Genomic DNA, 17,364 nt, shown 5'->3' on the forward strand with positions numbered 1-17,364 from the left:
GTTGCAACCCAACTTCCATGCTATGAGGAAGAGATGCCAACAGCCCCCAACTGTTCTAGCATCCCAGCTGAGGCATCAGATATGTGAGTGAAGAAGGAGTCTTGGATATTCTAGCTTCAACAAATGCCATGGGGAGCAGACATAAGCCACTCCTGCTGAGCCCTGGCAAATTTGCAGATTCATGAGCTAATAAATGATTGTTCTTGTTGTAAGTTAAAAAAAAAAAAAATAGCTAATTCGAAGGTCTGTCAGCAAAAAGCCAATAAGTATTGTTGGGTATCTTGGGCTTTACTGTAAAATTTTTACTTAAAATTTACTTTTTGAAGGATTTATATGCTTTAACAACCTCAGATCTCAGGAAAACCAAATCTTCCCCTTTTGGTCACTATCTCAATCATTTTTCCATTCACTCATTTGCTCTTCAAGGTTAGAAAGTAAGTTTTAACCTACATTTCTGCCACTAGAAGTCTCTCTCTCTCTCTCAGAAAGTTAGCATCTATCTTTTTGCAAATCTCCCTGATGTCTGGCTTAATATAGAAGATAGCTGGATTCTCATCGATGCTTCTGCATTCATTCTGCTGTGATATGATGTTCTGGTCAAAACACATGAAGAAAATCAGGCCTCACACAGACATGTAGCTGGAAAAGGTATTTTAATAGCCTTTTCAAATAATCATGAATATTCTTCTTTGATACACCAAAGAAGTATAAAGGAAGCTATATCATGGAATCTGAAATCACATCAACAGACTTTTCCTCCTGTTATATTAAAATCCAGACGGTATATCCTACACACTTTGAATGGATCATTTACCCAAGAATGATTTTGTTTCATCAGGCACTGGTGATTTGGAAAATAGTGCTTCGCTAAGTTATGCAGATCTTCCAAATGTTCATACATTTCATTGTGTAATAGATATTTTTAAAGAATCACATTTGATAATATCACCAATCTCATTAGAAAAGTCTAAGTACTGGGAAGCCATCAAGCTTATAGTGGTAGATATGTTTTCCAAAATTCTAATTTTTGCTTGAAGTCTCCAATTTTACCACTGGTGCAAAAAACATTTAGTTGTTTTCCTTGAAGTGAGTTTCACTTAATTCATCTTAAGGAAAATGTCTGCTAAATACCCAAGTAAGGAATACAATTTCCACTGTCATAGCTTTAATTCAGGTGAATGCAGTAGCAGCTTTACCTACCACTCTACATGTCAATGCAGTGAAAGAGGCAAATAACATCTCAGTTTCATTACAAAATTAGTTTTGACCTAATAGGTCCACAGAAAGGGTCTCAGGACCTGCCTTCTCTCTCCAACCAAGGGACCACACTTTGAGAACTGCAGCTCTAACAGATGGCTAGCCAATCTTTTCTGTTATAAATGAGTCTAAAAATTGTAGAAACTTAACATATTTGTTGAAACATTAACTTACAGGCACTGGGGAAACTCTTTTTCTCCTTACTCCTGGAGATTCTGATTTCACTGTGCGACCTGATGGGGAGCTGCCAGGGGAAGGACTGCGTCGGCCTTTGGGAGCTGGTGAAGCGGTGCTCGCCTGGCCCTCTCCTTGAGATTCAGTTGCCAAGTTATTAATTTCAGATCCATCTCCTTTAATAGGGATTGGTTTTACCACCTAAATTAAAATTCCAATATTTTGATTACTTAAAAATAAAAAAAAAGTAAATTTGAACATAATAAACTAAGAAATGAACTCAATGAGTTTTTATTATGCAATATTATACAAAGATAACAGACAATATATCAACTTTTATTTAGTATTACTTTAAGCCATAAATGTAAGACTATTTTTACCCACACGGATTTCACTCATTTAGGCTTTATCACTAGTTAAAATGTTATTGTACATAATTTTAGAATTTGGTGTTATCTGTTATTATGTGCCCTAAATCACTTAATATTCAAAATCAACAAAGATTAGTAAACAAATGCAAAAAATAAGCACTTATAACTTCTACAGTTAATTTATTCAACAAGATTGAAGTAGATGTTTTCTTTTTCATTTGTATTGAAAAAATGCAGGATCTTGACAACAATACTGGGCATAATTTAAAGTGCTCAAATAGTCTAATATAAAACCTTTTTTTGCAATGTTATATTACAATAGATAGTTTAGACATATATTTCAGAAACACCAAAAGAAGCTAGAATTTTAAAGATCAGTCTCTCAAGCAGAAATGCAGTTTACAAGATCTGCTCTTTTTAACTAATAGCGCTTTCAGACCTAACCTAAGCTATGACCCAAAAGGCCAAACTCCATAGCCTTAGCACAGAGGAAGCCAGAAGACCTTTCTCCCACTACTGTTCTACTAGCCAGTTGCTGTGCCCACCAAACATGCCTAACCTGTCCTCCTCCTGGGCTCTCATTCACACTCTCCCTCCTAATCTACATCTCCAGCCAGCAGCGCCCCAGGCATACCTTCACCCAGTGAAAACTTATACATAAGACTCAGTCAAAATCCTTCGTAAATACCTTTTATGAAGGTAATTCTACCAGCCTGACATTCTTCCTCTTTCCTAAGTACTTATTGCTTTTCTGCCTACCCCACGCATTTGGTGCATAGTCACAAACTGCTTTGTGATATTTCATGCCCTACTTTATTTTTATTTATTATGCATAAGTCTTACTTTCACAATCAGAGATATTTATATCTCACTTATATTTCAAGAAGGATTTGATGTAACTTACATAAAACATAATAAAAACAAAATCAGACCTCCCCAGTAGACTATAAAATATGATAAAATAAAATATGATACATAATATGAAATCTATCAGCTATAAAATGTAGAGTGGTATAATTGAGCTCAAGAACTATGTGTTATGTGTTTTATTCCACACTTCTCTTCCCTCTTCACCACTGTCCTATACATTACACAGATAAAGTAACTAAGTATTTGCTGGAAAAATGACAGTGCGAAAAAACAAAATTTGGTCTTAGGTAAATGGATGTTCTTAGTTCATATGAAATAAAGGATAAAGAGCTGACTTCTTTTTAAAAAGTTCTGCTCTATGGTATGCTCAAAAGATTTACTCAGGGGGCTGGTCTGGTGGCATAGTGGTTAAGTTTGCGCGCTCCGCTTCAGTGGCCCAGGGTTCGCAGGTTTGGATCCCGGGTGTGGACCCACACACTGTGCATCAAGCCATGCTATGGCAGCGTTCCATGTACAAAATAGAGGAAGACTGGCACAGATGTTAGCTCAGGGCCAATCTTCCTCACCAAAAAAATAAATAAATAAAAGATTTACTCTCCACCAGCTCAAGGAGCTCCAGAAAACAGCATGTTCAAACTTCAGATTGGTTTAATTGTTCAAAAATTCTTCTTTATATTCATTGGGTATAAATTTGCCATCTTCTACTCCTCTCAGTTTCAATAGAACTTTCTCTTTTCTAAGATAAAGCCTTAATTTCTTCGTCTTCATCCTCTGACATGATTACTAAAATGGTGAGGGATTCTCACCATACTACTTTATATGAGGAATAAATGGAAGAAATGTGGAAGCTTAGTTGGAACGTAAAGGACTCATGGGTAATGTGGCAGTTAAAAAAGCTGGTATATAAAGAAACAATCAGATATATTCTGTATTAGCTCCATAGGTTAGAACAAGCAGGTAGAATGTGCAAGATGGACTGCAGCTCAACAATGAGGGATGTATAGAATCTCAGGGGTTTTTGTTTAAGAGGCTAGTTAGTATTAGACATCTAACAGAACTTTCTGAGATGATAGAAATGTTCTGTAACTGCACTGCCCAGTTACAGATGCCATTAGCCACATGGGGCTGTTGAGCATTTGAAATGTGACTAGTATGACTGAGGAACTAAATTTTTACTTTTATTCACATTTATTAATTTAAATTTAAACTTAAATAGGCAAATGGGATGAATGTGGGGCTAGATGATCATTTGGCAGGGGTGTAGTTTAGAGGTTTCAAATGTCAAATGAGTGATTTGCTCAATAATTTTTACGATTATACCCACCCCCACCTTGCCCCTTACCACACACATGTACACACAACACACACATTCCTAATGAATCCTAAATTGTCATCTCTGTTCATAAAGAACAAAAACTTGCTGGTACAGACTGGCACTGGGCCACTGTAACAATTGAGATCTACTTCTTCTTTTATAAGAATGAAGAAGCACATTTCATAGTATTCGTATATTTAAAAGGAATTTAAAAGGAATAACCATGGCAAAGGATGGAGTATGTCTGCCTTTCCTAATATAGGAATCTAGGTTTTCTTTCCTCAATCCCTCAGCATCTTTCTAATTTATCTCAAACTCGATGAATCTATTTAATTTTTTCTGCTCTCCTGGAAGATTTCTGGAATTAAGATCCTTGGATCCTACCTTAGAGATAAAACATCAAAAGAAAATTGGAAAGACTGCTTTTTTAAAAAAATTTTTAACTACAATATAAATCTTTAATAAAAGGATTTTAGATACTGACATTAGGGGGCAGTGTTGCTTTAAGCATTACCTCTCCCACTCAACCAACCAGTTTTAGTTCCTAGAACAGTTTAAGTTACTTAATAAGCATAGTTTTAGCTATGTTTTGTTCCAAGTGGCTAGAATATCAAGCAAATAAAACTACTGCATTTAAAATGAAGGGAAAAAAAAGCTTACAAGAGAATTTATTTATGCTTAATTTTCCATTTCCTCCTATGCTTTCTTCCTTACAGAAGGTAACACACAGCCACTCACCACAGGGCCTCTCCTGTTTCTCCTTTCCAGCCATTCGTGCTTCCAAGCTGGCATACAGGTTGCCTTCAGTTTCTCCCTGATCATTCGTTCTTCTGGGCGATCATCCATCTTGTGCAACCCCTTGAGAGTTTCTTTATTCTCCATCTCGCGACTAAAATGGAGGGAGAAACAAGGAGTATGAGATTTATATATGAAAAATAATTTCCAAGAACAAACAAATCAATATGGTTCTATTTTATACTTTCAATGGACATGTAACTAAAAAGATAACTGCTAAAAACCCCAAATGATTTAGGCAAAGTATGAAAATATCATTGTGAAGCATATACTACTCTACTGTTGAATCTATAATGTGGATAATAGTGTTGAATGATGCCTGATAAGATGAGTTTAATAATGCCTTTTGAAAGAAAGCCTCTATGTAAAAGGTGCAGGCTTACTAATAATATTAAATACAGATCTTTGTTTCTAGGTAGTTAACAAAAAGAATCCTAAGACATTAAGCACTACATTAACAAATACACTATGAAGATTGCATTGTTTCTAATTACACCATTCTAACATACTCAAGCATATAACACAAATATTTAGAAGAGTGTTTTACTACCCTTTATCCCAGGATTTCCAATAATTTAAGTCAATACAGATAGAATCTGGTGGATATCCTCATTTTCTGAAATAAGCTAAATAAATATTTAATAAGCTAGGTAAAATCTAACCACATCTTCTATGATCCCACACTATTTTTTCAAAGCCTAAATGATTAAATTTGTATTCTCAGAACAATAATTCCACCACAAAGCATTTGGGGTACTCCATATAAAAAGAGTAAAAATTATCTGATACAAACATTTTAACCTTTACTCCATAATATAGTGTGGAGTTATCAGAATAAAATAATCTGTAAGCTGCTAACTTTTGAGAATTAATTCTACAAAGCCTAATACGTAAAGCATCCACTAATTTCAAAATACACTCATATCCACATGTGGATGTGTACAACACATAATACACATATGCATCGGATCTTTAAACTCTGGTTCAAATGGAAACAGTAAAGCAATTGCACTCTGGAAGAAGTAACAATTTTAAAAATAGCTAACTTATAATATAAATAATTCAATAACTATTTTGGAAATTCTATGAAGCTGGAAATTCTATAAAGCTAAAAAACTGTGATTTTTCTACACTGAGAGGAAAAGGAAATACTAAGGAAACACCAGAGGTGATAACCTCAAGCTTACTAAAAAGTCAAATTCAAACTCATCTAGGAATTTTCCAGCTAATCATAACTATAAAGCAGCAGTATCTTCAGAGAACAAGCAAAAAATCTACGTAAAACTAAATACGCACTAGAAAGGAAACAGTTAACCGGCTTTACTGAAACATCATTACTGTGAGAGGAGTGGAAACCAATATGTTAAATATCTCTGTGCCAGAGACTGGCCTAGATATTTTTAGGAATGCAAAGAGCACATAACATTTGAAACTTGCAAATTAAGACCATATACAGTCATATGTCGCTTAACCATGGGGATATGTTCTTAGAATTGCATTGTCAAGCAATTTTGTCGTCGTGCGAACATCATAGAGTATACTCATACAAACCTAGATAGTATAGCCTACTACACACTTAGCTATATGGTACTAATCTTGTGGGACCACCATCATATATGCGGTCCATCACTGACCGAAACGTCGTTATGCAGCACATGACTGTAGTAGAATATTTCCACTACACAGGTATAAAAAGCTGTCACAAAGAAAGAGGCAATATAAGAAGAAAAATAAATAAATAAATGAAAGAAACAAAGGTAGAGAGAAAGGGAGAAGGCTGGGAGAAAGGGAGGGAGAAGGGAAAGGGAGAGGAGGGAGGAGAGGGAGAGAGAGAAATGGGGAGAGACGGTAGAGAGAGGTTTTCCGAGAGAAAGAGGTTTTTCCCAAAAATTCATCCTGCTCAGTCAATACTCACCCAGGGAAGCTTAGAGTTACAGGCAACAGAATTTATGGGCTGACTGCATACCAAAACCTCACAACTCTCTAGTTTCTAAAGCAAACACTTTCCCCTTCAGTAACAATGTTGCAAGGCAAGGCTAGATTCCCAGGCTAGTTCTCAAAAATTGAGTCACATTGTGGAACTACAGTGGATTTTTACACCAGAAGCTCCTACACTCCTGACAAAGGTGCTTATCTTCCCTCTGGTCCTAGATGTCTCTCCTCCCCCAAATATGCTTTATGAGTATCTCTTCTCTGTTCTGTATTTTCAGTCTCTCTCTCCCTGGCAGCCAGCCAAAAATGCAGAAGACTCTGTCTAAACAAATCTTCCTGGATGATGTGGCCTCCTTAAAGTTGGCATGATTTGCCTCTTTCCACTTGTTTGAAAATACTATAATCTTTTAAACCAATTTCTTATTATAAATAAGAGAGGATGAACATACTAGTGGCTCAACTTTTTTTTGTGTGTGTGTGAGGAAGATCGGCCCTGAGCTAACATCTGCCAATCCTCCTCTTTTTTTGCTGAGGAAGACTGGCCCTGGGCTAACATCCATGCCCATCTTCCTCTACTTTATATGGGACGCCGCCACAGCATGACTTGACAAGCAGTGCATTGGTGCACGCCTGGGATCCGAACCGGCGAACCCCGGGCCAGCGCAGCAGGGCGCGCGCACTTAACCGCCTGCGCCACCGGGCCAGCCCCCTAGTAGCTCAACTTTTGCACACATCTAAGATTATTTCTTAAGAATCAATGCCCTGAAATGGAATTGCTGAGTCAAAAAGTACACAAATGAAGACTATGGTAATACTGGCCAATTATTTTCAAGAAAACATATCTTCCATTCACAGCCCCCTAGATCAAGCTGCCAACTTAGCTGCTCTGAACTAGCAACTGACTCCTAAGGGGGCTACTCACATTGAATCTTACTCCTATCCAATCCAAGCTTCACAGAGCAGCTTCACTTCCCCCATTAAAACGCTACAGTGGTTCCCCCCAGGGTTAGACCAAAATCCAAAATGTTTAACAGGGCCTCTGAGGCCCTGTACCATCTGGTCTTACCTTAACTGAAGTCACCCAGACTCCTACCCCACCCTTCTGTTTCTTTCACTGCCTAAAAAACTCCAACACCTTTCCTGCTCAGGGCTTTTGCAGGGGCTGTTTCTTACTTGTCTACTTTTCACCTCGTTAATTTCTACCCACTCTTTAGCTTTTCTTCACCTCCTCAGAGAGGCTTCCAATCTCAATTAGGAGTCCCTAGTTCCATTCTTTCACAGCATGGTACTTTTCCTTTAAAGTGCTCATTGCAATTTGCAACTTATTTCCCCTCCCCCCATGAACTGTAAGCTCAACGAGGGCAGGGACCTGTGTTTTATCCATCACTATATACCCAACATCTAACAATGTCTTTCTTATAATAGGTATTAAAACATATATTAAATGAATGATCATTTATTAACATCTTCGGCAGCCCTAAGGACCCTGCCTAGTTTTAAAATTTAATGACTACTCATATTATTTAATCTTTTTATAATGCTGTATTTAATTAAGACTAAACTTGCAATTTAGATGTTATTCAGAACAATTTTTATTGTTCCTAAATTAATCTGCAAATATAAACCAAAGTGTTCTTTCTACTGTCTTCGTAAGTAATAACTATATATCTTTAATTCTAAAATGTGTATTTTTTCACATTTTTACCTCTGAAATCTGAACGCTTCTTACAATCAAATGCTGTTGTCATTTAATTGGCAGAGTTTTCTTATTTCCTTTCTTCATGATATATAAAATAACAGTACAATTTACAACCAATGGGATTTTAGATTCAATTTACTGTTGATAATTTAAATTCAATTTACTGTATATTTACTATAAATGATCATATGAAACCTTTCCGGAAATTGATGGGGTTTTAACCTTAGTATACATAAAGATTTCCAGAACAGTTTAGATTATGGATAACTTTATATAGAGGGAATCTCAATTCTCTCGGGGTCCAAGGAATCTCAAGACACCTTGGAAAATACAGTGAATTATTTGGGACAGGCACTATTCAGAGCCACCCAACTGAGGTCCACTTGTGAAGTTCTCTTAGCAGCAGGAATGCACATACTAAAACGCACAAGCTTTGTTACCGAGGGGAGAGGAGAGTAAGGGAGGAACTACGTTGCAAAACAAAACTAGTTCATTGTGGGACCCTTAAAAGTTAAGTTTCTGAGTAAAAGGCAAGAGAAGGAATGGCTTTGGTAAGAACAGGGAGAGTGTGTGGTGAAACATAAAGGCTAACAATCCTTTACCATGGTCAGGGCACTGTGCTAACTGCTCCATATGAGTCATCTCAGTCAAATCTCATGATATAGGACTCTTACTATCCCATTGGCAGGGAATAAAAAAGACAAGTAGGTTAAGTTACGTGTTCAAGGTGATAAAGTCTATATGTGAAAAATACAGGATTTAAACTCAGATATGAATGATTCCACAGTCTCTTGTTTCCTACAGGGCAAAAGGAAAATGAGTATTTACAAGTGCTTAAAAATTCGCTGACCTAGATCTGAGGCCAAAAAATCTGTATCTCAATACTGGAACAACTCTATTTTCCCGTTAAGAAACTTTCTCCAGAGATATCTTGTCACTGGCAACTGCTGGCCTCTTCCCTCTTCTGATCAAGAAGGATTACATAAAATCATTGGTAAGGGCACCCCTTCCATCTTTATGTAATGCAACTTTTACAATATAACTAATTTGACATAAGAAATAATAGTATATAAAATTGGCTCACATTACGAAAATTAGTCCCCAAAAGATTTTATTCAATGTTATGCTTAGTAATGTTTGACCCTGAGAACTAAAGATGGCACAACAACTATTTATTTACAATGAGAAACAGGCAATTTTTTTTCCCCACACATAGTAAACATCCTCTCTTTAGCACAACAGACAACTGTCGATTTCTTAATATGGATATGGCCATGGTATAATCAGTTTTATAATATGTTGAATCTCTATCAAAAATCTTTATCAGAGGGGAAAAACTATTTCTAGTATTGTGTGCAAACCTTCCTATTCAGTCCTTTGAGGGACACAGGCACAGAATTTCACCCTCAAAAAGCTCAGGTTCTGGTTAACCACATCAAAAATTAAATAGGGCCGGCCCCGTGGCTTAGTGGTTAAGTGCGCGCGCTCCGCTACTGGCGGCCTGGGTTCGGACGGGCCTGGCGGGCACCGACGCACTGCTTCTCTGGCCATGCTGAGGCCGCGTCCCACATACAGCAACTAGAAGGATGTGAAACTATGACATCCAACTATCTACTGAGGCTTTGGGGGAAAAAAAGAGGAGGATTGGCAGTAGATGTTAGCTCAGAGCTGGTCTTCCTCAGCAAAAAGAGGAGGATTAGCACAGATGTTAGCTCAGGGCTGATCTCCCTCGCAAAAAAAAAAAAAAAAAAAAAAAGTTAAATAATACGGAGGTCAAATAACAAAGACAATATAACTTATTATCAACAATGCTTATAAGCAGTTTAATACCACCTTAGTGATTTTGATTGATTCATTTTTATAAATTATTCTAAACTGTCACTAAAAATCAATTTCTCTGACATCGTGGATTAGTTTCTATTAAAATATCATCCCATTTAAGATTAAAATTACTCTCCAGTAAAAATTACAGGATTTTGAAAAGTAGAACATGGTATAGAAACACAAAGAGTATGTAGGACATTAACCAAAATAATGTATTAATGGATAATCATACTGCAAATACTCACTCACTAGGCTGACCGAGGCCAACTAGACAAAGAAAGTGCAAGTTCTTTGAGGGTAGGGCCTTTCCCTTGGCATGTCCTGCAGCTACAAAGCAAGCACCCTGAGCAACAGATGCCAGGGGCTTAATAAACAATCACTGATTCAGAGTCAGAGTAGCTGGTTATCACTTCTGATCAACAAAGATCCAGGAAATAACACTGTGCAGATGTTGCACCCAGCACACATAACGGACACACACAGCCCGTTTAACCCCTAACTTCTACCACAAATTAGTGCCTTTGGGACACACAAACAATTTCAAAGAGAACAGGAAGAATATTCAAAAGATTTCCTACTTCTAAATTAGTAATTTGTAAAAGATTGGTTTAGCAATCATTGTGCAAATATAATAACAGAGTTTGCAAAAGGCAGAGAGCTACTAGACAGTATCAAACCATTCTTAAAGGTGGCAACTATGTGGAATTTTTTTTTACAGTAAATTATCTTTGACCTAGTCTATAGAGTAAACTATATGTCTTGAAGTCTTCCTTTAGAGAAGACAAGTGAATCAAAAAGAAAACTGTATTTTAACTGTATAGTTCTCCAATACTATGTGTAGCATGTATGCTAGAAATGTATGAATATATTTGAAGCAATTGATATTCTACAGAATACTGAATAAAACTTTAAGGGATTGATAAGTAAATTATTACTGGTAATTATAAATCAGTATACTACAAATTCAGACACCATTAAAATATATTTTTAAATGTACATAAAATATTGATAACTACCAACTAGGACACTATTATAGTGATAATGAATAGATGATACATTACTAAGTGCAGAAAGAAAAAAGATTCTAGGTTGTTTTCTTTTATGAATCACATTTTTGTTTAAATTCACTCAAAACTATTTTATGATTAAAAGGCACTTTTCTTGATCACAAATATTCATAGAAATATTCAAATATGAATTTGATAAACCTGCTTTGCAGAAAAAGTAAATCTTGTAAAATTAACGTGCAATTGTTTTGGATGGACTTCAACAGCTTCTAAAGTTTAGGGTAAAATACCAAGGCTAGACTTTCAGGTGCACATACTTATGTACGAGTAAATATCATCAAACTAAAGGGGCTATGTTTCCTGTGGCTGAGACCCAGATAAACCAAGACAAAGATACAATGCAAAACAATTTTCTAAATCACCACTTAACACCTGCCTAGTCCCAGAAAGAATATAAAGCAGCAATGCAAAGAGTTGGTTAGGATGTTTCCTTACATCCATATCTCTCAGAAATGTAGCTGACCAGTTCCATTAAAAGCCACCACATTCAAGTTATTAATGTACCACAAACAAATCGGTCTAATATACATTACTGATGACATCACTCAATAATGGAACTGAGATATCCAAATCTGGAAAAAGAATCATTCTTCCTTCTAAATGGGCTAATAGATGAATATAAAAATCAGCAAATTTATATAAGAGTGAAACTAATTATGTATACTTGATCAAGCTGGGGGATATATAAGGGAACAATCAAAAGGACTGACAAGCATGTAACTGACCAGTCAAGAAAATGTCAAAATGTAATGGAAGTTAAAACGTGCCAGGAGTAAAAGACAATTCAGACAGCTCAAATACACAGCAAAATTCAGGGGACGGTGGGGGAAAGCAGCTATGCAGAGATACTCAAGAATATGCAAGCACCATTAAAATTAATAAGAATTTTAAAGAAAAAAGGAAATAAGACGAATCAAGTTAGTAATCAGGTTAGTAAGGAAATGAAAATCCTAGAAGATGAGCAGCTTAAAATCAGAAATATTATTTTTAAAAAAGCTGTTGAGAAAAAACAGAGAAGGGCAGACATCTCAACACCCCTCATATGTGGGCATAAAACAAAACAAATTAGACTAAAGTGAAACCAACACGTTGTCAGTTATACAGACTTAAGACTCAAGTACTATGAAATTCACTGACATCACAAATTATGAACTAAAATTTGATGGTAATATTTATGTAGACAAGAGAAAATTGTAAAAAATGGTCAGAATTGGACAGAAATGAGTTTTGTGATTTTGTAAGGTTCATCCTCTCACAAAATATATGAAAATCTTAATGACAGAAAAACAATGAATGCTGTTTTGCTACCAATGATAGACAAAACAAATGGACTGGAGGGTACTAGTGGTCACTGGAATGTTTACTACTTAAACTAAATATTTTTTAAAAACACTCTTCTTACTCATCAAAGTAATCACCTTTGTAACGGTATTTCTAAATACTACTATTCTTCCACCCATCTTCCCAAGGGGAAAGATCCACACTATTCTTTTCTTCTCAGCATGAACTTGGAAGATCTACCAGGTTTAATAAAACTATTTTCTGGGAGCCAATGTTTACAGAGGGAGTGTAACACCAATATGGTCCCATTTCTCATTTGTTTCTTTCCAACAAAAACCCATGAAAGCTTCAAATACTTTTAATCCTGTAGGCTAGTATTCTTTTGATTTTCAGTGCTAAAAATTCCACTGTTTAGTCCTTCCTTTGTTGTGTCCTTGATACTTGACAAAGAACCTTTAGAAACCTTTGGGGAAAAAAGGGACGTATGAGCATCCTCTTCCTTAATTGTTGAACATAGATCAGTAAGCAAGGAAAAGGATGCTAATTTTTTACAGTATTTGGCTAAATGTGCATTTCCTTTCAAGAATTCCCCTTTCATGCTACTTGACAAATCTAGGGTTGGGACTGTCTACAAGACAACTGATGCATAAATGTAGTGAGTTTTTACACTACATTAGAGAAGTAGATCAAAACTCCCTGCACCACTACTGTGGGGCAGTTTTCAACAAAACAGTGTGTCCTGTCCTCCATCTAAGTGCACTGGTACAAAGCAGGTATTCAGGGGGGAAAAGATGGCTACTCTTTCACCATTTTGGTTTTCATCAAAAAGATCCCAAGTCAGTATCACAGGGAGGCTCTAGTGTATGTTCTTTGAAACCTTCTCCAGTGGGTCTGGGACTACATTTTTACTAAGTCAATTATCTTTATTTTTTTTTTATAATTTTATTTATTTATTTTTCCCCCCAAAGCCCCAGTAGATAGTTGTACGTCATAGCTGCACATCCTTCTAGTTGCTGTACGTGGGACACGACCTCAGCATGGCCTGAGAAGCGGCGCGTCGATGCACGCCCGGGATCCGAACCCGGGCCGCCAGCAGCGGAGCGCATGCACTTAACTGCTAAGCCACGGGGCCGGCCCAGTCAATTATCTTTAAAGAAACAAGGTAGCTCAGTTTGAGTATTCTTCTGAGATATCAAATGAACAAAGCTAATAATTGAGAATATTCACCTCCCATGTTTAAGAAAAGTGATTTAAACTTAAAAATGTAACATTTTCAGTGAGTACCTTCTGTGTTATTAAAACCCCTTGGATTGTTTTTAATGTTCCCAGATTAACGGATAAGAAGGTATAGAGCTGAATTAGAGCACAAGGCCCTCTTACAGCCTTTGCTAGGAAAATGATTTCTGTCAAACCCTGTGGAAAAGCTAGTACTATTTCTATAGCACTTCCTTCTAGCTGCAGAAAGGCATGTTAACTGGGATGCTCAGAATGAAGAAGAACGACTTCCTGACAAACGCAGCTTTTCTTCTCTATGCTTTTAATGCTAGAAAACTACCACCCCGTTCAATCAATGTTGGCACACCTGCTAAGTGTAAGCTCTGGGCTAGGCAACAGAGATACAAATACCAAGTGGGATCAAGAAACCAAAGATAAATGAGACAGGATCTCTATCCCTCCAGGCGCTTAGTCTAGTAGAATAGAGAAAAATACAATGCCATCTCTGCTATAAGAGAAAAATTTTAATATATCATAAATAGTTGCAAGGATGAAATGGATCTCCATCTTTAATTTTATCTAGGGGAGTCCTAGAAAGATCCACAGAGGAGGTAATGCGTGTATAATTTTAAGGGAAAGAACAGGACTGGCAGACACGGAGCTGATGAAGGCTGAAAGGAGATTTTCTAGACAAAAGAAACAGCTTTGGTGAAAATAATGTTCTGTAAAGTATTAAACAGCTTATGATTCTGCTGTTTAGGAAACACTAAATAAAATGAAGTTAAATAGGTTTATTTAAAGACCTATGCACATAATTCTCCAAGAGGGAAAAAAACGCAGCAGCATTCCTCACACTTATTTAGCACGGAAGTCCTTTTTAGCAGAATACTTTTGAGTAGTGGTCCTTGGGATATATTGTGAGAAATCTGTACTAGATAATCTCTTTAGTCCCTTCTAGCTCAAATTAGTCAATATGTCTAAGAAGAAACATCCAGAGAAGAAACTAACGCCAGGTATCTTAGACTTCTCAAGCTATCACAAAATGCAGCATTTCTTTAGTGCAACTAAGGCTCCAAGAATTCAAAATATGGGGCAAAAGATTATTTGACAGCCAGCTAGAGAGACAGGTAAAATCAGCTGGTATGAACCCATCCTAAGGGAAGTGGGAGTCAGACATTCAAACTTGGCCCAATCTACCTACTAGTGGAGGCCAGAGTTTGTCACTAAGATCTGCCCCTGGCCTGGTCTACTCACTCTCTCCCAAGGACTTAGGTCTGGGGTGGAGACAAAGAAGACATCAGCCAAAAAAAAAACCTCTGACAAGCCATTTTCTCCAAAAATCTCTGTACACCTAGAGGAAAGCCCCAGAATATGAAATAAAAAAAGGGGCCTGAGGCATGGTCCTCACTTCATTGCAAACCCCCCGGAGCTCTGGCACAGCGGGAGCACTTGTGTGTCTCCGGCACTGATGGCGGTGTTCCTGGCAGTGACCCGGCACTGATAGCGGTGTTCCTGGCAGTGACTGGTGGGAAGGGGGTCTAAGCAGAAGCAGCATCGGTGCCCAGCAGTGGCAAGGAGACCAAAATGGCTGAAGGAGGTGAAGGCGATGGCTGTCCAGAGATGGCTACAGGGCAACTGATCAAATTCATTCACCAACACAAGTGAGACACACACTGGAGAGTTTAGAAAGTACTGGGGGAGTTTATTAGGGGTATTGATGGGGTAATAGCCACCCAAACCAGTAAAATCTGGGTTGTAGACACAGCAAAACCAAAACGGCTTCTTATTCAACAGAGATGACATAACTTGAAGAACGTATTCCTAGGATAGGGTAGATAAAGTAAGAAGTCATACCATAAACATAATCAAGAAGTATGACACAGTGACCAGGGGCATGAGCTCTGGAGCTAGACTGCCTGGGTTCAAATCCAAGGTTTGACGCTTACTAGCTATATAGCTTTGGCCCAAGTTATTTAACCTCTCTGTACCTCAACTTCTTCACTGTAAAATGTGGATAATAATACCTACCATATAGAGTGACTATTAGAATTAAATAAGTTAATATGTATGTGAAGTGCTTAAAAGGAAGTTAACCTCCCTAATTTCCTCTCATTAATTTCTTTTTCTGTAAAACGGAGATGATAGTTAATATTTATGATGCACCTCCCACGTGTCTTTCACTGTTTTAAGCCCTTTGCATATAGTTCTCACCTCAGAGAGTTTTAAAAGCAATGAACATGGATGAAGAGCTTAAAACAGTGCCAGGTACATGGTAAGCACATGATAAATGTCACGACTACAACTACTACTATTATTATTATTTATGGTGATGATGATGATGATTAAAGCTATTCTTTATGGAGCACCTCCCGAACTAGGTACTATGCTAGGTGTGGTCCATACAGTGGCTCTAAGTCGCACACAAGGCCACAAGGTAACACACATCATCTTCACTGTGTGGATAAAGAAACTCTTGCAGAAAGATTAAGTAACTTTACTAAGAATCCACAGTTAAGTGGGAATTCTGAGTTTCAAAACCAGGTCTCTCTGGCTTCAAAGCCATGTCCTCCTCCTCCTATACTACGTTGCTTCATAACTTCTTTTAATAATATGTTAGTTGAGGGCCGCCCCGTGGCTTAGCGGTTAAGTGTGCGGCTCCGCTGCTGGCGGCCCGGGTTCGGATCCGGGCACGCACCAACGCACCGCTTCCCCGACCAAGGCCGCGTCCCACATACAGCAACTAGAAGGATGTGCAGCTATGACATACAACTATCTACTTGGGCTTTGGGGGAAAAATAAATAAATAAAATTAAAAATAATAATAATAATATTAGTTGAAAAACAGATGAAAATAACAAAATACAACTATTTTTTCTAGTTTCAGGAGGTAACAATGTTGACTAGAGACATCTGGACTGCGAAGACTGCTGTACAAGGCTACTATGTGGTCCACTACTTGAGGGGTGCCAGGACAGAGGTAGGAGGACAAAGGAGGCCCCAACTGTTTGTTTACTATTTGTTTCTTTGTACCCAACTGCAGCAAATATGATAAAATGTTAACATTAATTAAATACAGGCGAAGGTTTTATGGCTGTTCTCCAATATTTTCTGTATGGCTGAAATAGTTCCTTAAAAATAAACACATGCGGGGCTGGCCCGGTGGCGCAAGCAGTTGGGTGCGCGCGCTCCGCTGCGGCGGCCCGGGGTTCGCTGGTTCGGATCCCGGGCGCGCACCGACGCACTGCTTGGTAAGCCATGCTGTGGCGGCGTCCCATATAAAGTGGAGGAAGATAGGCACCGATGTTAGCCCAGGGCCGTCTTCCTCAGCAAAAAAGGAGGAGGATTGGCGGATGTTAGCTCAGGGCTGATCTCCTCACAAAAAAAAAATAAACACATGCTGGGGGCCAGCCCCGTGGCTTAGCAGTTAAGTGCACGCACTCCGCTACTGGCGGCCCGGGGTTCGGATCCCGGGCACGCACCGACACACTACTTGTCCAGCCATGCTGAGGTAACATACAGCAACTAGAAGGATGTGCAACTATGACATACAACTATTTACTGAGG

General features: G+C 37.8%; 1 protein-coding gene across 1 annotated transcript in view; it reads right to left on the reverse strand.

Annotated features, from left to right (window-relative positions):
• MAP3K1 (mitogen-activated protein kinase kinase kinase 1) overlaps positions 1–17,364 on the reverse strand; it is a 77,579-nt gene that overhangs the window by 33,476 nt on the left and 26,739 nt on the right. Inside the window, exons 2-3 of the mRNA XM_058564059.1 lie at positions 4,726–4,876; positions 1,432–1,632 (exon numbers count right to left, since the gene is read on the reverse strand). Coding sequence (XP_058420042.1) covers positions 1,432–1,632; positions 4,726–4,876 — 352 coding nt within the window. The remainder of the gene's footprint in view (positions 1–1,431; positions 1,633–4,725; positions 4,877–17,364) is intronic.

This window comes from Diceros bicornis, chromosome 20 (genome assembly GCF_020826845.1).
Source record: "Diceros bicornis minor isolate mBicDic1 chromosome 20, mDicBic1.mat.cur, whole genome shotgun sequence".
Lineage (NCBI taxonomy): Eukaryota > Metazoa > Chordata > Mammalia > Perissodactyla > Rhinocerotidae > Diceros > Diceros bicornis.